The sequence below is a fragment of the Erinaceus europaeus genome, chromosome 22 (genome assembly GCF_950295315.1).
Source record: "Erinaceus europaeus chromosome 22, mEriEur2.1, whole genome shotgun sequence".
In the NCBI taxonomy this organism is placed as follows: Eukaryota; Metazoa; Chordata; class Mammalia; order Eulipotyphla; family Erinaceidae; genus Erinaceus; species Erinaceus europaeus.
In genome coordinates, this window is record NC_080183.1 from 3,893,150 (window position 1) to 3,913,369 (window position 20,220).

General features: G+C 53.6%; 1 protein-coding gene across 2 annotated transcripts in view; it reads left to right on the top strand.

Moving 5' to 3' along the window:
* Nucleotides 1-71: 71 nt before the first annotated feature.
* The window catches only part of WDR25 (WD repeat domain 25), a 125,725-nt gene continuing 105,576 nt past the window's right edge, over nucleotides 72-20,220 (top strand). For both annotated transcript variants that reach the window (XM_060181054.1, XM_060181055.1), the window contains exons 1-2: nucleotides 72-420; nucleotides 9,995-10,780. In XM_060181054.1, coding sequence (XP_060037037.1) covers nucleotides 10,019-10,780 — 762 coding nt within the window. In that variant the 5' untranslated portion in view covers nucleotides 72-420; nucleotides 9,995-10,018. The remainder of the gene's footprint in view (nucleotides 421-9,994; nucleotides 10,781-20,220) is intronic.

Below are 20,220 nucleotides of genomic sequence, written 5' to 3' on the forward strand. Positions count from 1 at the left end.
ACCGCGCGACGGTAGGGGCGCAGGCCGTCGTTGATTGGCTGCAGGGCGGGGAGCCGGCGGAACGCGCCTGCGTGGTGGAGTGCGGGCGGGTCGGAGGGCGGCGGGCCGGAACTAGTGCTTCCGGGGTGAGCGGGGAGCGGTGGGCCGGGGGCGGAGGGAACCGGGACCCCCGGGGCTGCCGGGCGATCGCCGGGTCCCCGCGCGGGCCCCGCGCCGCCGCTCGCCTGGCCGTGGCCGCCGGTCCCCCCGGAGGCCGCCTCCCCCGCCCGTCCCTCCCGCAGCCGCCCGCGCCGGTCCATCGTGCAGAGCCCGCCCGCGCCCTCCGGGGGTCGCCGCCTCACCTGGGCCCCGGCGCCGCAGCCGGCACGGCCGCCGGACACCCGCCGCGCGGGAGGCCGCAGAGGGCGTGGCCCAGACCAGGTAACCGGGCCGCCAGGTAGCCGGGCCGCCGGGCCGCGCTCTGCTGAGTGGAGCCCCCTGGCGGCGCGGCGCGAATGCAGATTCCCGGGCGCCGGGCAGTCGGTGCCACGCCCCCTCCGTCCGGCCGCCGGGGCCCTGCGCGGAGCCTGCCTCTGTCCCTCTGTCTCTCTGTCTGTCCCTCTGTCTCTCTGTCTGTCCCTCTGTCTCTCTGTCTGTCCCTCTGTCTCTCTGTCTGTCCCTCTGTCTCTGTCTGTCCCTCTGTCTCTCTGTCTGTCCCTCTGTCTCTCTGTCTGTCCCTCTGTCTCTGTCTGTCCCTCTGTTTCTGTCCATCTGTCTCTGTCTGTCCCTCTGTCTCTGTCTGTCCCTCTCTGTCTGTCCCTCTGTCTCTCTGTCCCTCTGTCTCTGTCTTTCTCTGTCTCTCTCTCTGTCTGTCCCTCTCTGTCTCTTTGTCCCTCTCTGTCTCTCTGTCTCCGTCTGTCTCTGTCTGTCTCTCTGTCCCTCTGTCTGTCCCTCTCTGTCTCTCTGTCTCTGTCTGTCCCTCTGTCTCTGTCTGTCTCTCTGTCCCTCTGTCTGTCCCTCTCTGTCCCTCTGTGTCTGTCCCTCTCTGTCTCTTTGTCCCTCTCTGTCTCTCTGTCCCTCTGTCTGTCCCTCTCTGTCTCTGTCTCTCTGTCTCTGTCTGTCCCTCTCTGTCTCTCTGTCCTTCTGTCTGTCCCTCTCTGTCTCTGTCTGTCCGTCTGTCTCTGTCCCTCTGTCTCTGTCTGTCCCTCTCTGTCTCTCTGTCCCTCTGTCTCTGTCCGTCTGTCTCTGTCCCTCTGTCTCTGTCTGTCCCTCTCAGTCCCTCTGTGTCTCTGTCTCTGTTGTCTCCGATCTGAAAAACTCCCCGCGTTGATTTCACGCAACAGGAGGGCAGCTCCCCCCCCCCATGTGCAGGCCTGGGGCTCGAACCCCGAAACCTAGGCGGCAAGCCCTGCGCTCTACCGGGTGAGCTGTGCCCACAGCCACCTCCTCCTTCTTTCTAAAGGAGCTTTTTGTTTTGTGTTTTTATTTATTTTCCCTTTTGTTGCCCTTTTTTTTTTTTATTGTTGATGTCATTACTGTTGGATAGGTCAGAGAGAAATGGAGAGAGCAGGGGAAGACAGAGAGGGGGAGAGAAAGACAGACACCTGCAGACCTGCTTCACCGCCTGGGAAGCGACTCCCCTGCAGGTGGGGAGCCGGGGGCTCGAACCCGGATCCTTACGCCGGTCCCTGCGCTCTGCGCCACCTGCGCTTAACAGGAGCTTTTTTTTTTTTTTTTTCCCCTTTTTCTTTTCTTTTCTTTTCTTTTTGGCTGGGGAGACAGCACAGTACTTCTACAAAAGACCCCCTGCATCTGAGACACTGTGATCTCAGGGTCAACCCCCAGCACCACCATCAGCCAGAGCCGAGCAGGGCTCTGGGCAAAACAATAATAGTAATAGTAGTAGTAGTAGTAGTAATATAATTGGGCTGAGGAGACAGCATTACGGTTCTGCAAAAGACTCTGCCTGAGGCTCTGAGGTCTCGGGTTCAAACCCCAGCACCACCATCAGCCAGAGCCGAGCAGGGCTCTGGGCAAAACAATAATAGTAATAATAACATAATTGGACTGAGGAGACAGCATTATGGTTCTGCAAAAGACTCTGCCTGAGGCTCTGAGGTCTCGGGTTCAAACCCCAGCACCACCATCCTCCAGAGCCGAGCAGGGCTCTGGTCTCTGTATCTCCAGCATTAAAGCACATAATCTATTGAAGAAAGAAAGAAAGAAAGAAAGATGCGACAGGGGTAGATAGAACAACGCTTCTGCAGTTCTGCGAGGAGGCTCCAAAGTCCCAGGTCGGATCCCCCGCGCCACTGTAAGTCAGAGCTTCTGAGCAGTGCCCTGGAGGAGACAAGGAAAGGGGCAGAAGAGGGGAGAGAAAGCCGGGCTGCTGGGCTGATGAGAGAGACCTTTCCACCTCCCGTTCCTGCGGGGCCTCGTGCGTGAAGTCCTGTGCCTGAACTCGGCTGCTCCGCTCTGTTTGTTCTCTCTCTCTCTCTTTCTCGAATTCACCTTCCAAACATAAAGAGGCAACACGTTTGCTTCCGAAGGGGAGGTTTGTGTTATTCTGTCGGCCCGTGTTTCCCAGGAATCCTGCTCACTGCCTCTCTCATTCCATTTGATCACGTCCGTTGGCTCAGTCTCTGGTGCACCTTTATTTATTTATTTTTAAAGATTCTGTTTATTTATTCATGAAGAATGATAGGCAGAGAGAAAGAACCAGATATCAGTCTGGTACATGTGCTGCCAGGGATTGTACTGCGGACCTCACACTTAAGAGAATCCCACACTTTATCCGCTGTACCATCTCCCGGACCACGCACCTTCACTTTTAATATGATGGTTTCTTTTCTTCAAAGATTTATTTGAGAGAGATAGAGCACCAGAGCGTCACTCTGGCGTATTTGATGCCGTGAACCAAAGCCCTTTGGCGTAAGAGTCCACAGCTTTACTCACTGCTCCACTTCCTGGGCCACAAATTACTTTGTAAAATTGTAATATTATTTTTATTTTTATTTGCCGCCAGGGTTATTGCTGGGGCTCAGTGCCGGCACTAGGAATGCACTGCTTCCGATGACCAGTAATTTCTTTTAATTTTTATTAGAAAGGACAGAGAGATGTTGAGAAAGGACAGGGAGATAGAGAAAGGGAGAGACAGAGAGACACCTGCAGACCTACGCCACCGCTTGTGAAGCCACCTCCCTGCAGCTGGGGAGCGGGGACTCAAACCTGGGTCCTTTTGCTATAACGTGCTTAAGGGAGTCGGGCAGTAGCACAGCAGGGTAAGCTCTCTGTCTTCTCCTCTTCTCTCCATTTCTCTCTGTCCTATCCAGCAGTGACGACAATAAGAATAATTACAACAATAAGACAACAAGGGCAACAAAAGGGAATAAATAAATAAATATTTAAAAAAAAAAAATGTGTGCAGGGGGTCGGGCGGTGGCGCAGCAGGTTAGGCGCAGGTGGCGCAAAGCGCAGGGACCGTCGTAAGGATCGCGGTTCGAGCCCCCGGCTCCCCACCTGCAGGGGAGTCGCTTCCCAGGCGGTGAAGCAGGTCTGCAGGTGTCTGTCTTTCTCTCCCCCTCTCTGTCTTCCCCTCCTCTCTCCATGTCTCTCTGTCCTGTCCAACAACAACGATGACAACGATAATAACTACAACAATAAAACTAGGGCAACAAAAGGGAGTACAGATTAAAAAGAAAGAACGAAAGAGGGAAAGGGCCCCCAGCACCGAAGCAACTTCCGTCAGTGTGCTGGGGCCGGCTGCTCGGACCTGGTCCCATTGTTTCCAGACCGAGATTTTATTATCGCCGGTTCATTCGCATGTTTGTTTCTTTATTGGGGGCTGTCTTCTCTCAGAAATTTGTTGACTTGTTGGCTATAATTGCTAGTGTGTGGTGGTCACACGGTATCGTTTAGAAAGGAGGAGTCCAGCATAATGCTTATGCAAAGAGACTCTCATGCCTGAGGCTCTGAAGTCCCAGGTTCAATCCCCTGCACCACCAAAAGCCAGAGCTGAGCAGTGCTCTGGTGAAAAATAAATTCGGGAGTCTGGTGGTAGCTCAGCGGGTTGAACGCATGTGGCGTGAAGTGCCAGGACCGGCATAAGGATCCTGGTTCAAGCCCCCGGCTCCCCACCTGCAGGGGAGTCTCTTCACAGGCGGTGAAGCAGGTCTGCAGGTGTCTGTCTTTCTCTCCCCCTCTCTGTCTTCCCCTCCTCTCTCCATTTCTCTCTGTCCTATCCAACAATGACGACATCAACAACAATAACAATAACTACAGCAATAAAACAACAAGGGCAACAAAAAGGAATAGATAAATATTAAAAGAAAAAAAAAGGAGGAGGGGGCCAGGCAGTAGCGCAGCGGGTTAGGCACACACGGCACAAAGCGCAAGGACCCGTGTAAGGATCCTGAGCCCCCGGCTCCCCACCTGCAGGGGGTGTCACTTCACAAGTGGTGAAGCAGGTCTGCAAGTGTTTACCTTTCTCTCCCCCCCTCTCCCTTCCCCTCCTCTCTTGATTTCTTTCTGTGCTATCCAACAACAACAGTGGCAACAATAACAACAATAATAAAACAACGAAAGGGGAAAAATAGCCTCCAGGAGCAGGGAATTCGGAGCCCCAGTGATAACCCTAGAGGCAGAAAAAAAAAAAAAGAGGAATCCATTGCTGTGAGGGGATTGAGGCCCATGCCAGTGTTGGGGACCCTGGCCTGTTGGCCCTGGCTTGGGGCTGCAGGAAGCCAGTCCCGAGAGCCCGAGGAGAACCAGGGCTTCAGAACTGCTTTCCTCCCCAACCTTGAGATGCGAGAAAAGTCAGCATCTCTCCCCAGAATTCTCCGTGGCAGCCTTCATGGTTTCTGTGTGGTGGGGCCTGGCTACGTCGGTCTTCCCATGACTGGCTCTTGGCTAAGCAGCAAACACAGACAATGCACGAGAACATTCTTCCTCATGAAGGGACTCGCAAAAGTGGGCAGTGGGTAGTTCACCAGGTGGGGTGCACAGCTGACCAGGTGCCAGGACCCAGGTTGGAGCCCCGAGCGCCACGTGGACTGGGTGCAAGGGCAAAGCTCCACAGGTGCTGGGACCCTGCCGTTGTATCTTTCCTTCCTCCCTCGTCATCTCATCTGTGGAATGAAAAAAACAAAAGTAGATGGTATAATGGTTCTGCAAAAGATTTTTGAGCCTGAAGCTCCCAATATGCCAGGTTCAACTCCTAGCACCACCATAAGCCAGAGCTGAGTAGGGCTCTAATAAAAATAACAGAAGAATAAAAAAACAGTGGTCCGGGAGGTGGCGCAGTGGCTAAGGCACTAGACTCTCAAGCATGAGGTCCTGAGTTCGATCCCCGGCAGCACATGTACCAGAGTGATGACTGGTTCTTTCTCTCCTATCCTTCTCATGAATAAATAAATTCTTTAAAAAACTTAAAAAATATCAATAATATAAATGATAATGATAATGTAGTTATTAGTGGAGACAGCACAATGGTTTTGCAAAGAGACCCTCCTGCCTGAGGCTCTGAGGCCCCAGGTTCAATCCCCAGTACTACCAACAGCTGGAGCTGAGCAGGGCTCTGATTAAAAAAGAAAAAGTAGAGGGGGTCGGGTGGTAGCACAGCAGGTTAAGCGCAGGTGGCACAAAGCGCAAGGACCGGCGTAAGGATCCCGGTCTGAGCCCCTGGCTCCCCACCTGCAGGGGAGTCGCTTCACAGGCGGTGAAGCAGGTCTGCAGGTGTCTGTCTTTCTCTCCCCCTCTCTGTCTTCCCCTCCTCTCTCCATTTCTCTCTGTCCTATCCAACAACAAAAGACATCACCAACAACAATAACCACAACAAGGCTACAACAACAAGGGCAACAAAAAGGGGGGAAAAGTGGCCTCCAGGAGCATTGGGTTCATGGTGCAGGCACTGAGCCCCAGCAATCACCCTGGAGGCAAAACAAAGAAAAGTAGAAAGCAAGGCGCTCGGGACTGTGGGCGGTGCAGTTGTAGAGCTCTGGCAGAATGTGACAAAAAAGCAAAAGTGAAAAGAAAACAAAACAGCAGCAGCTGCCCCGGGAGCAGAGCCGGTGAAGGGGAAGTGAGAGATGGTGGGGAGACCCCGGGCCCGGGAGGGTAGGCGCGAGGCCCAGCTGACTCCCCAGAGTCCTGCTCCTTCCCAGCCGAGTGGCAGGGCACAGCCTCTCTCTGTCCTTCCGTCTCTGCAGAGGTGTGTGCAGCTGTGGGCACCGAGCCCGCCAGGAGCTGTGGCAGGGGACTCGCCCCTGTTTCTGTCAGCTACTGCCAAAATCTTTTTCTTTCTAATTTAATTGGATTTACTTATTAGATAGAGACAGAAGTTGAGATGGAAGGGAAGAGAGGGAGAGAGACAGAGAGACACCTGCGGCCCTGCTTCACCCCTGCAGGTGGGCATCAGGGGCTTGAGCCAGGGTCCTTGTACACTGTAATGTGCGCCACCGCCTGGTCTCATTTTTTTTAGAAAAATGTTATTATCTTTATTTTTATCTATTGGATAGAGCAGCCAGGAATTAAGAGGAAGGGGGAGATAGAGAGGGAGAGAGACAGAGACACCTGCAGCCCTGCTTCACTCATGAAGCTTCGAACCCGGGTCCTTGTGCACTGTAACGTGCACTCCAACAGGTTGGTGTGCCACCACCCCGTCCCCCCTGAATTTTTTTTTTTTTTTTTAGTAATTTTATTAGTGGGCGGGGGATAGATAGCATAATGGTTATGCAAACAGACTCATGCCTGAGGCTCTGGAGTCCCAAGTTCAATCCCCACACCATTATAAACTGGAGCTGAGCAGTGCTCTGTTAATAATAATAATAATAATAATAATAAATAGTGATCTGGGAGGTGGCATAATGGATAAAGCACTGAACTCTCAAGCATGAGGTCCCGAGTTCAACCCCTGGCAGCGCATGTACCAGTGTGATGTCTGGTTCTTTCTCTCTCTTCTATCATTCTCATTAATAAATAAATAAAATATTAAACAATAATAATTTTATTAGTGATTTAATATTGATTTACCCCCCCCCGTCTTCTGAAGACTCTTTATGTTCTTCTCTCCAGGGTCATCTCTGGGGCTCTGGGTGCTGCAGACACATCACATCTGGTGGCCTTTTTCCTTCTCTTTCTTTTGTCCTTTTTCTCTTTTAGAGAAATTGAGGGAGGGAGAGAGAGAGAAGTAGAAAGGGAAACGCCTGTAAACCTGCTTCACTGCTTGTGAAGCTTCCTCCTTGCAGGTGGGGAGTGGGGCTTGAACCCAGGTCCTTGCTCATGGTAACGCGTGTGCTCAGCTGGTGCGCCAATGCCCAGCAGCCCACACGACAGGGTCTTTATTTTATTTTATATATTTATTTATTTTCCCTTTTGTTGCCCTTGTTGTTTTATTGTTGTTGTTATTGATGTCGTCGTTGTTGGATAGGACAGAGAGAAATGGAGAGAGGAGGGGAAGACAGACATGGGGAGAGAAAGACAGACACCTGCAGACCTGCTTCACCACCTGTGAAGCGGCCCCCCTGCAGGTGGGGAGCCGGGGGCTCGAACCGGAGTCTTTACGCCGGTCCTTGCGCTTCACACCATGTGCGCTTAACTTGCTGCGCTACTGTCTGACTCCCTAGAGGTCTTTTTTTTTTTTAATTTTAAAAATTTATTATTATTATTATTATTGCCCTCCAGGGTTATTGCTGGGCCTCAGTGCGTGCACTATGAATCCACTGCTCCTGGAGGCCATTTTCCCATTTTGTTGCCCTTGCTATGCTTGTTGTAGTTGTTATGTTTGTCATAGCTGTTGTCGTTGTTGGATAGGACAGAGAGAAATGGAGAGAGGAGGGGAAGACAGAGGGGGGAGAGAAAGACAGACACCTGCAGACCTGCTTCACCACCTGTGAAGCGACTCCCCTGCAGGTGGGGAGCCGGGGGCTCGAACCGGGATCCTTATGCTGGTCCTTGTGCTTTGCGCCATGTGCGCTTAACCCGCTGCGCCACCGCCTGACTCTCTGGAGGGTCTTTCAAACCCTCTCATTCTTGTCCAGATGCTGAGTCTCCAGGTAGCTCCTTGTTTTTGTCTCTCCCTCAGGCCGAGCTTCTTCCAGGCAGGCCTTGCTTGTTTTGTTCCCCAGCTCACCCGGCCTTTGCTGTTGAAACAACCTCACCTTCTGACCGTTAGGCCTGCAAACACCCCCTCTTTTTTCCTTTCTTTCTTTCTTTCTTTCTTTCTTTCTTTCTTTCTTTCTTTAATTGGGGAATTAATGTTTTACATTCAACAGTAAGTACAATAGTTTGTACATGCATAACATTCCCCATCTTTCTTTCTTTTTTAAATATTTTATTTATTAAGAAGAAGGGAGGAGAGAGAAAGAACCAGCCATCACTCTGGTACATGTGCTGCCGGGGATTGAACTCAAGACCTCATGCTTAAGAATCCAATGCTTTATCCACTGCGCTGCCTCCCGGACCACCACCCTCACTTTTTTTTTTTAAATTAATTAATTATTTATTTATTTTTACTAGAGCCCTGTTCAGCTCTGGCTTATGGTGGTGCGGGGGATTGAACCTGGGACTTTGGAGCCACAGGCATGAGAGCCTGTTTGCATAACCATTATGCTGCCTAACCTCTGCCCCACCCTCACTTTCTATGTGTTTATTTTTATGAGGTTTAAGGATTTTATTTTAAGGAGAGAGAGAGAGAGAGGAAGAGATATGGAGAGAGGAAGAGGAAAGACCTCTTGGGGGTGAGTGGCGGCACACTGGGATAAGAATATAATAGTGGGGGAGTCGGGCGGTGGCGCAGCGGGTTAAGCGCAGGCGGCGCAAAGTGCAAAGACTCGGCGTAAGGATCCCAGTTTGAGCCCCCGGCTCCCCACCTGCAGGGGAGTCGCTTCACGAGCGGTGAAGCAGGTCTGCAGGTGTCTGTCTTTCTCTCCCCCTTTCTGTCTTCCCCTCCTCTCTGATTTCTCTCTGTCCTATCCAACTTTGATGACATCAATAACAACAACAATAACTACAACAATAAAAAAGGCAACAAAAGGGAAAATAAATATTTAAAAGAGAGAGAGCGAGCGCTCATTGCTCAGCTCTGGCTTCTGCTGATGCTGGGGGTTGAATCCAGGACCTCTGGGGCCTAAGACTTGCAATATTTTCTCACCCTGTGATTTTATTTTATTTTTTTTTGCCATTCAGTGCATTTTATGTTATTGTTACTTTTTAGATAGTTACTTATTTTCGATTTTTATTGGGGGTGCCAGTGCTTTGTAGTGCATGCAGTGACACAGGGGCACAGTGGCATTTTGTGCCAGGACCCCAAAGTTCTCTTCCTTCCCCTCCTTCCCCTCCTCCCCCCAGAATCCCTTGCTTTGATGCAGCACACAGTAATGCCTGTCCTTTTCATCAGTGACACAGCTAGACAGGACTAAGGACAAACTCCTGGGGCTGGGTGGCAGTCCGCTTGGTTGAGCACACATTACAGTGCACAAGTTCAAGTCCCCAGTCCCCACCTGCAAGGAGGTCCTTTTGGGTTCTAAAGTCTTGGGTTTGAGGGGCGGGGGTAGACAGCATAATGGTTACACAAAGAGACTCTCATGCCTGAGGCTCCAAAGTCCCAGGTTCAAGCCCCCGCACCACCATAAACCAGAGCTGAGCAGGGCTCTGGTGAAAAAAAAAAAAAAGACTTGGGTTTGCAGCCGGAGGGTAGACAGCATAATGGTTATGCAAACAGACTCTCATGCCTGAGGCTCCAAAGTCCCAGGTTCAATCCCCTGCACCACCATAAGCCAGAGCTGAGCAGTGCTCTGGTTAAAAAAAAAAAAAAAAGAAAAGTATGGGTTTGTTGGATGGTGTGGTCTCTTTATATAAACTGTTCTGTCGATGAACTGATTGAGGCAGAGTGTGAGAGCGCATCCTGAGTCTCACAGCTGAGGAGAGAAGAGGCATGCTCCCTCAAACAGCACACCGCGGAGAGGTGGAATCTCCCCTCGATTCCTGACTCTTGCCTTCGTTTCCTGTTTCTTGGCAGGACGCTCCAACTCCAGCGCGGCAGATGACGTCCCTGGTGGCTTATGAGGACTCGGGCTCTGAGAGCGAGCCAGAGCACGTCGGGGGGCCGCAGGCTGCTGCCAGGATGACAGGCGCCCTCGACGTGGACATCCCGGGCGAGTCAGCGGCGGGGCCCCCGGGGCCGGGCTCCTGTGCCACCCAGGCCAGCCGTCCTCGCCTCCCGCTGGCCCGGCTGGGGCGCATCGAGCCGGGGCCCTGCCCCAGCCAGAGGCTCCAGTGGCCCCGGCCGGAGCCCGACACCCCTGTGCCCACCCGCGCGCCCTCCCGACCCTCCCTTTGGGCGAGCCCCGCCCTGGCCGGCCCGGGACCCCTGGCGGCCACCCCCTGGAAGCGTGGCCCCCGGCCCCGGGAGCCCCGCTGCTCCCCGCAGACGACCCTCTGTGCCCAGCCCCCCGAGCCGGCCCCCGGGCCGAGCGTCTCCCCTTTGCCGAAGAGGAGGGCCGAGGACTGTGTGGTGCCCTACACCCCAAAGAGACTCAGGCAGCTGCAGGCACCCAGCCGGGAAGCAGACGCCAGTGGGGAAGGGGCCGAGCAGGGCTCTGCCCCGGGGCCCCTCCCTGGGCCCCCCCGAGTGTCTGCGTTCCTCGAGCCCTACTTGGACAGCCCGTACCAGGAGACGTTGATCCCCAAGAAACTGCTCTTCCAGCTGCGAGGCCACGGGGGCCCCGTCAACAGCATCCAGTGGTGCCCCGCTCGGCCCGGAAGCCACATGCTGCTGTCCGCCTCCATGGACAAGACCTTTAAGGTAGGCTGCCCGCCCTCTTTCACAAGAGCCGGGCTCTCAGAGGAAGACCAGGTTTATGCTTTTATGGGAGAGACGGGGGCATTGCTCACCTGGCACTCGTTGGGCTGGGAATCGAACTGGGGGCTTCGAGCTTGCAAGCCCCCTTCTCTAGCAATGCACTTCCCCACCCGCTTGCCTTCTGGCCGCTGCTCTCCTGTGTGTTGGAAAATGAGCTGCGGGCTGGGTGGCTTGGTTGGCACAGGGAAATACACCTCATATCATTCAACATACTTTTCCAATAGGATCCGGCACTGTCATACAGTACACGTCTGATCTAAGCAGGAGGGAGCGACACAGTGCAGAAGCTTTGCTCCACCCACAGCTCCCTGGGTGCTGTGCCTGGTGCCGAGAGAGGAGACACCCCACAGCCCTGCTTCACCCTCCATGGGGCTCCCTGGGTGCTGTGCATGGTGCTGAGAGAGGAGACACCCCACAGCCCTGCCCACCCTCCATGGGGCTCCCTGGGTGCTGTCCATGGTGCTGAGAGAGGAGACACCCCACAGCCCTGCCCACCCTCCATGGGCTCCCTGGGTGCTGTCCATGGTGCTGAGAGAGGAGAGACCCTACAGCCCTGCCCACCCTCCATGGGGCTCCCTGGGTGCTGTGCCTGGTGCTGAGAGAGGAGAGACCCCACAGCCCTGCCCACCCTCCATGGGGCTCCCTGAGTGTTGTGCCTGGTATGCCCATGTAGAGCCAGGGAACAAACTCAGGGCTTCACACATAGCGAGGCAGTGCTTTATCCAGGAGTGTCTCCCAGCCCCCAGCATTGTCTTTTTAGACATTTATTTATTTATTTAAATATTTTTATTTATTTATTAATGAGAAAGATAGAAGGAGAGAGAGAGATAGAACCAGATATCACTCTGGTACATGTGCTGCCGGGGATTGAACTCGGGACCTCATGCTTGAGAATCCATTGCGCCACCTCCCAGACCACGAGATTTATTTATTTTTAAAAAAGATTTATTATTAATGAGAGAGAGAGAGAGAGAGAGAGAGAGAGAGAGAGGAGGAGAGAAAACTAGCTAGATCACTACTCTGGCACATGCAATGCTAGGGCTTGAACTCAGGACCTTATTCTCGAGAGTCCAACGCTTTACCCACTGCCCTGCTCCCTGGCCTCAAGTTCATGCTTCAGTTAACATATACGCAAAGAACCAGAGTATCACCCTGGCATATGAGGTGAGGTAGCAGGGATTTGGGCCTTTGTGCTGGCAAGTCCTGTGCCCTGTCCACCGCGCGCACGCTCCCGGCATTCCCTGGGGTGAGGTGTTGCTGGAGTGTGGTGCTGACTGACTGCAGCGTCTCCCGCCCCTCTGAGCTTGGAGCCCCGGGCAAAGCTGTGCACTACGCAGGCGAGCTTATGTGCTGGCTATCTGCTTAGCGTTTCTGCTTGTCATTATTTTCTTTACCATGATAGATTTACTAAGGGGGGGGGCGACCAACCAAGACCAGAGATAGGCAATACTGGGGATTGAACTCAGTACCTTGTGCATGTAAGTCTTGTGCTCTGCCCACTGTACACCCCAGCCAGAGGGCCAGCTGAGAGCAGAGTGTGAGTGGCCCGAGGATCTGGGGTGAGCGGGCTGCTCAGTGTGCAGTGGGTGGCGTGGACGGGCGTGGGGGGTGCTGGTGTCACTACGCTGGGTGCCAGGTACTGAGCTTGACTGGGGGGAGGCTCTGGGAAAGGTGCCATGGCAGCCTGTGGCCAGCAGAGGGCACGGTTGGCCCAGCTTGGTGTGGTGGGAGGCTGTTAGAGCCCAGGGAGGAGGGAGGTGACATGCTCTGGGCCACTTCTGCGGCCACTAGGAAGCCTGCCATGGTACTGTTGGTGCCCATGCCAGGGGTGCCCCTGGAGGCAGAGTGTGTGCTGTGACCCTCCTGGCCCCCTGGTGTCTGACAGTGCCCAGGCTCTGAAAAAGGTGGCAGGGTCCTCTGCTAGACCTATCTGGCAGGTGGTTTGGGGTACAGTTTTTCTTTTCTTTTCTTTTTTCTAAGCATGATGATGATGTTGTCAGAGCCCTGCTCAGCTCTGGCTGGTGGTGGTGCTGGGGATTGAATCTGGCACGTCAAAGCCTCAGGCACTGAAGTCTTTGCAGACCATGATGCTGTCTCCCCAGCCCTGCCACTGTTTATTTGTAATTCATAGTGGTTTACAGGATTGCAAGATGACAGCGCCTAGTTCCACATCCCCACCCTCCCGATGTCTTAGAGACAGTCTGTGTGCTTCTGTTGTGTTTCCTTTTGGTAAGTTCAGCTCTCCAGATTCCACGTATGATGGAACATCCAGTAGATGTCTTTCACCTCTTCTTTCGTTGAGCTTAATCACCTCCAATTCCATCCATTTGTTCCAAAGGGACACAGTCTTTTTTGATGGCAGAGTAGTGTTCCATGGAATGTATATCCCATAACTTCTCTTTAAAAAAATTTATAAAATGCTACTTTCTAGACATGAATTCTAGGGGAAAAAAATAAAAAATATTGACAAGACCATAGGATGAGGGCGATAATCCCACACAATTCCCACCACCAGATTTCTGTGTCCCACCCCCTCCATTGGAAGCTTCCCTATTCTTTATCCCTCTGGAAGCATGGACCCAGGATCATTATGAGGTGCAGATGGTGGGAGGTCTGGCTTCTGTAATTGCTTCTCTGCTGGACATGGATATTGGCAGGTGGGTCCATATGGGAGTACAGATCTGTTTTATAGCCTGTTTCTCTATTTCTCTAGGTGGGCTGGAGGGGTGGGGCTCCAGGACACATTGGTGAGCTTGTCTGCCCAGAGAAGTCAGGTTGGTGTCATGGTAGCATCTGCCACTTGGTGGCTGACCCCATAACTTCTTTTGCCAGCCACCTGTCGGTGGGCATCTAGGCCACTTCCACTCTTTGGCTGTCGTGAATAATGCGGCTATGAACACAGGGCTGAACCTGGGACCTTGGAGCCTCAGGCACGAGATTCTCTTTGCATAACCATTATGCTGTCTCCCCACCCTGACTCCCTTTTTATTTAAGGACTCTCCGGACAGTCTTCCCTAGGGACAGGGGTCTGTGAGCCATGGCTGGGGAGCCAGGATGGGGAACCCAGGGGCAGGAGGTGTCCGGACGAGTCTGGAATGGGGCGGGGACTCTGGGGCGGCCAGCAGAGTCTAAGCTGGCATGCAGTGTGGGCTGAGCTGCGGGCGATGGCTGGGCAAGGCACCCCCCCACAGGCTTCTGGGCTGTTCCCCCTTCTGGGGGAACTCTTCCTGTGTTTGGTTCAAGTGGTCCGGAGGGCCTTTGGGGCTGGTCCTCAGTGCAAGAACCTAGCTCCTCTGGGCCCGGCTTGTGATTGCAAAGCAGCAGTGATGCTTGCTGGGGATTCTGGAACGGGGTGGGGGTGCCCTGCCAGCTTCGCCCTAAACGGCCCTCCTGCTGGGTGTGTGGACAGTGCCAGGCCCACCCGCACCGAGGTGTGGCTCCTGACTGAGGCGCATACTCCCCGCTGGCCACTAGGGGGCGCAGCGAGACTGGCCTGGAGCCTTCCTGATCACTGAAGCTTCTAGAATGCGGAAGAATCCTTGATCCAGGGTAACATTTACTGAAAGGCAATTTCGTTCCTGATGGGGAGACAAACAGCTCATCCATCTGACAGAGGCTAGGAGCACCCCCCATCTCCTTGAAGCGGGGCCCGGCATCCATCACCCCCAGCTGGGCCGTGACAGGGGGAGACGCCGGCTTGAATGTGCTCTTAAGTGTTCTCTGAGCTGTAAAATATGCTTATATTAGTTCTGAAAAATTTACAGCTGGAGGAATTAAGTCAAATAAAACAGTGACTCATAATTCTGCCCCGATGCGCCATGGCGTCCCTCCCCGCCCCTCCCTGGTTTGTCTGAGCGCTGCTCCCGTCCGCTTGAACCCCCTCTTCAGCCTGCCCCCCTCCCGTGTCCTGGTTTGGCTCAGGCGTTTGAACACTCCCTGCACGTAGAGGTGGACTTCAGACTCGGGCCCCTGGGGAGAACGAGCAGACGCCTCGTCTGCTTTCTCCAGCCAGCCTGGCCCCTCCGCCAGGCCCCAGCCCCCCCAGCTCATGGTGACAGCCTGTTCCAGGCTTCTAGGGACTCCTCTCCCTTGCCTAAACCCTGGCTCCTGAGACACAAGAATTTTGCTGCTTAATTTCGAAAGCTTCATTTTCCTTTCTCTCTTTTTTTTTCTTTTTCATTTCTTTTTTTAATTTCATCTGTCTGACAGAGGGAAATTGAGAGTGGAGGGGGAGACAGAGAGGGAGAGAGCAAAAGAGACCCCTGCTGCCCTGCTTTGACATTTGCAAAACGTCCCCCTGCAGGTGGGGAGCTGGGGATTGAACCCGGGTCCTTGCACGTTGTGACATACGTGTTCAAGGGGGCGAGCCACCACTGGCCCTGAAAGCTTCGAAGAGAGAGTTTCACATGAGTGAGGAAGAGCTGCCGGGCTATCCCTCCAGTTACAGATACTGGGGATTGAACTCGGAGCCACAGGCATGCAAGTCCTGCATTCTTCCAGCTGGGCTGTGTCCCCAGCCACAACACAGGAGCACTTCCCAGAAAGCACGGGACTAAGTGGCATTCATTTGCTCTACAAAGTATCAGGAGTTCATTCTGGGGATTTTTATTATCTTTATTTATTTATCGGATAGAGACAGTCGGAAATGGAGAGGGGAGGGAGAGGTAGAGAGGGAGACAGACAGAGGCAGCTGCAGCCCTGCTCCACCGCTCGTGAAGCCTTCCTCCTGCAGGTGGGGACCAGGGTCTCGAACCCGGGTCTTTGCTCACTGTAACATGTGCGCCCACCCAGGTGCGGCGCCGCCACCCGGCCCCAGGGCTTTTCTTTTCTTCTTCTTTTATTTAAATATATTGATTTATTTATTTCCTTTTTGTTGCTCTTGTTTTTATTGTTGTTGTAGTTATTATTATTGATGTCGTTGTTATTGGAGGGTTTTTTTCTCAGTAGCTTCCTTCATGTGCATCCTGGGGGCAGCGGTGCAGGGAGCAGGGCACAGGGCTCAAGGGCGTGAGGCCCAAGCTTGGCGTCAGATGTGGCAGTCAGACACTCCCCACCCTCCCCCTCTTCCTTCCTCTGCTCTCCTTCCCTCCCTCCCCTTCTCCCTTCTCCCTTCTCCCTTTCTCTAGTAAATAACTCTTTAAAGCACGTTGGTAAGCATCTCTGCATTCTCGGTCACGGATGCAGTCACGGCGATTGTGAGGAACTGAGGGACCAGCAAGCAGGCATCTCCTTGATGCCTCGCCCCCAGCCCGTGCCAGCGGGACCTGGGCCGGGACCTGCCTCTGTGTGTGACACACGTGGCTAGACACGCCGTGACACTTCTGATCGGGCCGGGCAGACGGCCCTGAGGGCTGGCACACCTGACTTGCCTGCCCGAGGCCCCAGGGGCCCCAGGTCCTATCTCCAACCTCGCCATAAGCCAGAGCTGAGCAGGGATCTAATCAGGAGGAAAAAAGGGAGTGGTTGGGGAGGTGGTGCAGCAGCTAAAGCATTAGACTCAAGCAGGAGGTCCTGAGTTCAGTCCCTGGCAGCACATGTGATGTCTGATTCTTTCTCCTATCTTTCTCAATAAATAAGTAAAATATTAAGACATAATAATTGTTTAAAAAACAAAAAGGAGGGAGTCGGGCGGTAGCGCAGTGGGTTAAGCGCAGGTGGCGCAAAGCACAAGGACCGGCATAAGGATCCCGGTTCGAGCCCCGGCTCCCCACCTGCAGGGGAGTCGCTTCACAGGCGGTGAAGCAGGTCTGCAGGTGTCTGTCTTTCTCTCCCCCTCTCTGTCTTCCCCTCCTCTCTCCGTTTCTCTCTGTCCTATCCAACAACGACGACAACAACAATAATAACTACAACAATAAAACAACAAGGGCAACAAAAGGGAATAAATAAATAAAATAAAAAATTAAAAAATAATTAAAAAAAAAAAAAAAAAAAAGGAAGAAAAAAGATGGGCTTGGACCAGGCTTGGTGTTGACTGGGACAGAGTGGCTGGCAGGCTCCGGATTCTGGGGCTGTGTGTCTTCAGGGAGGTCACTCAGCCCCTCTGAGCCCACTTGCTTTTCCTTTCACTCCTTCCTCTCCCCCCTCCCTCCTACTTCTCACCCCCACCCTGTTTTTCTTTTCTTTTCTTTTTAATATAGGAGATAGGGAGGGAGAAAAGAGACACCCGCAGCATTGGCTGCTCTTGAAATTCCCCCCTGCAGCTGGGGAGCAGGGGCTTGAACCCAGGTCCTCACACATTGTGACACCTGTGCTGAGCCCCTTTTCTGGCTGGTGCAGTGGAGACAAGAGCTGCTCAATGTTTACCCTGCACTGACCAGGCAGGGCTGGTGCAGCGGGCTCACTGCTCCCAAGACCTGCGTGTGTTAGGGAAAGAAGCTCAGTGGCAGAGTACGGGACTTGCACGGGACCCAGCTTCCACCCCCAGCACCACCCTCCCAGAACCAAGTGGTGCTGCCCTTGCTCCTAAGAAGACCAAAGGGGGGCCGGGTGGTGGCGCACCGGGCTGAGCGCACACATCACAGTGCGCAAGGACCCCGGTTCGAGCCCCTGGCCCCTCCTGCGGGGGGAAAGCTTCACGAGTGGTGACGCAGGGCTGCAGGTGTCTCTCTGTCTCTCCCTTCCCTCTTGATTTCTGACTGGCCCTAGCCAATACATAAAGATGATCCAAAAAAAAATTGATCTTTGTGAAAATGGTTAGAGGAAGGGAAGACGCCCCCACTCCCGGGACCCTTGTCTGTGGGGTTCTTTATGGTCTTTGCACATTTGACCCTTCTTCCCTTCTGTGTTGATTTTTGAAGCTTAGTTTCATTTATTTTATTTCTTTCTTTATTTTTGCCTGGGGCTCTGTGCCTGCACTATGAATCCGCTGCTCCTATGGCTATTTTTCTTTTTTTTTTTTTTTTTGATTTGTTGGTTAGGACAGAGAGAAATAGAGAGGAGAGAGGAAGATAGAGGGGGAGAGAAAAATAGACACCTGGGAGTCGGGCGGTAGCGCATCGTGTTAAGCGCAGGTGGCGCAAAGCACAAGGACCAGCATAAGGATCCCAGTTTGAGCCCCCGGCTCCCCACCTGCAGGGGAGTCGCTTCACAGGCAGTGAAGCAGGTCTGCAGGTGTCTGTCTTTCTCTCCCCCTCACTGTCTTCCCCTCCTCTCTCCATTTCTCTCTGTCCTATCCAACAATGATGACATCAATAACCACAACAATAGCTACAACAGTAAGACAACAAGGGCAACAAAAGGGAATCAATATTAAAAAAATAAAAAAAAAAGAAAGACACCTGCAGATCTGCTTCACCACCTGTGAAGGTAGGGAGCTGGGGTCTCAAACTCGGATCCTTACACCGGTCCTTGCACCCATCCTTGTGCTTCATACTGTGTGCACTTAACCCTGTGCGACACCACCCAGCCCCCAATTTGCAGGTTTTGTTTTGAAGCCAGGTTCTTGCAGGCCCCAAGGCAGATGCACGCGGAGTTCCCCAGGTCTGGGCTGGTCTGTGGCTGTCTTGCCTCCTCCAACTGAGCGAGCAGTGTGGGGTGTGGCGGAGAGCGGTGCAGCACAGAGAGGTCAGGGGCCTCACGGCAGTGAGGCGGGCAGCTGGCCTCAGGTGGAGGACAAAGCCTGACAGGAGTCAGCCCCTCTGCTCCCCACCTTTTGGCCAAGGGGTGCCCCGCTGCACGCCGGCCCCTGCCCCGTGGTGCAGTGAGAGCGCACGCAGAGAGGAGCTGATCCCTGGCGGTTTGATTTGCATCTTGATGCATTGCAGGGCCTCGCCACGCCATCACTGTTCAGACCCTGATCATATTAGGGTGCTCTGGAGAGAGGAATGCGTCTCCCACCCAAAGGCTTCAAGTGCCGGAGTGAGGCCTCCTCTCTCTCTGGAAAGAATTATTCTTGATGGATTTTTTTTTTTTTTTTTTTGCCTCCAGGGTTATTGCTGGGGCTCGGTGCCTGCACTACGAATTCACTGCTCCTGGAGGCTATTTTTTCCCCCATTTTTGTTGTCCTTGTTCTTGTATTTATTGCTATTGTTGTCATTGCTGTTGTTGTTGGATAGGACTGAGAGAACTTGAGAGAGAAGGAGAAGATAGGGAGAGAGAAAGACAGACACCTGCAGACCTGCTTCACTGCCTTGTGAAGTGAACCCCCTGTAGGTGGGGTGCCAGGGGCTCGAACCAGGGCCCTTGAGCAGGTCCTTGCACTTTGCTCCATGTGCGCTTAGCCCGCTGCACTACCGCCTGACTCCCCTATTCTTGATGGATTTTACAAACTGAGAGTGAGAACTGATCCCTGCATGTACAGGGAGGCGTCCGTGCGCGTTATCAGACAATTGGCCATTGATCATAGGCACGGGGCTCGCACGCAGCTAGGGGAGTGCTGGGTGGTGGGTGTTTGAGGGAGGGAGGAGTGATTCACCGAGCATCAGGGTGTGTGCTTGTGAGTGTGCGGGCTCCTGAAGCCTGTTTCCAGCGGCATTGGGTGGTGGCCCAGAGAGGGGCACACACTCACCTGCGGGCAGCCAGGGGCCAGGTTGGGCATGGAGGAAGTCAGTAGGCCTCCCTCTCTGGGTTTGCCCCTGTCCTCCCCACCCTCTGCGTGTTCTCCTCCCTGGGGTGTCCCGGGCCAAGAGTAAGAGCTTCAGACTAGGCGTGAGGTCAGTGGGGTCCGCCAGGGAAGCAGGGTTCTCCGAGAAGGAGAAGCCCGGTATTGCGTGGCTGCACCCAGGCTGTGTTGTCTGCTCTCTGGAAAGTTTACTCCTGTTATCTGGGCTTTCTAGGGCTGGCGGGGTGCTGAGGAGAGGAAGCCTCCAGGGCCGAGGTGCGGCCCTCCTCAGACACCCAGCCCCCGATGTCCTGTGTCATTAATGGAAGAATGGAGCAATTTGGGAACAAGCTTCTAGCGTAATTGGAAAATGCGGACTGCAGAATTGGCACTGGAAGTGGAGACAGGCTCCCAAGTCATTTCTTGCTGCTTTTAAAACTTGGCCGCAGCAGATCCTCACAGGCACCCGGCCGCTACCACAGAGGGCTTTGTCCTGCTGCTCTATATGTGAGAAATGAGCTGCTTTCGATTTGATTTTATCACAAAAGCGGTGGTGCTGGAGGCAGCTTCTCCCAAGAGACCACACCCCTCGGCATGCTGGAGACCCGGGCACCACAAGGGAGCACCATGGACAGCGCCAGGGGACACCCCCCCCCCCCCAGCGCAGCAGTGTTGCTGAGTCTCTTGGTTTCTCTTCCTCTCTCCCTGCCTCCTCTGCTTCTCCCTTAAACATGAAAAAAAGTGGAAAAGTGCAAAAAAGGAAAGAAAAAGAAGCAGAAAGTTAGCGTGTAAGCATAGCCTCCCCTGCAGCCCATAGGCCGGACCTCCTATGAGGCTTGTCTCT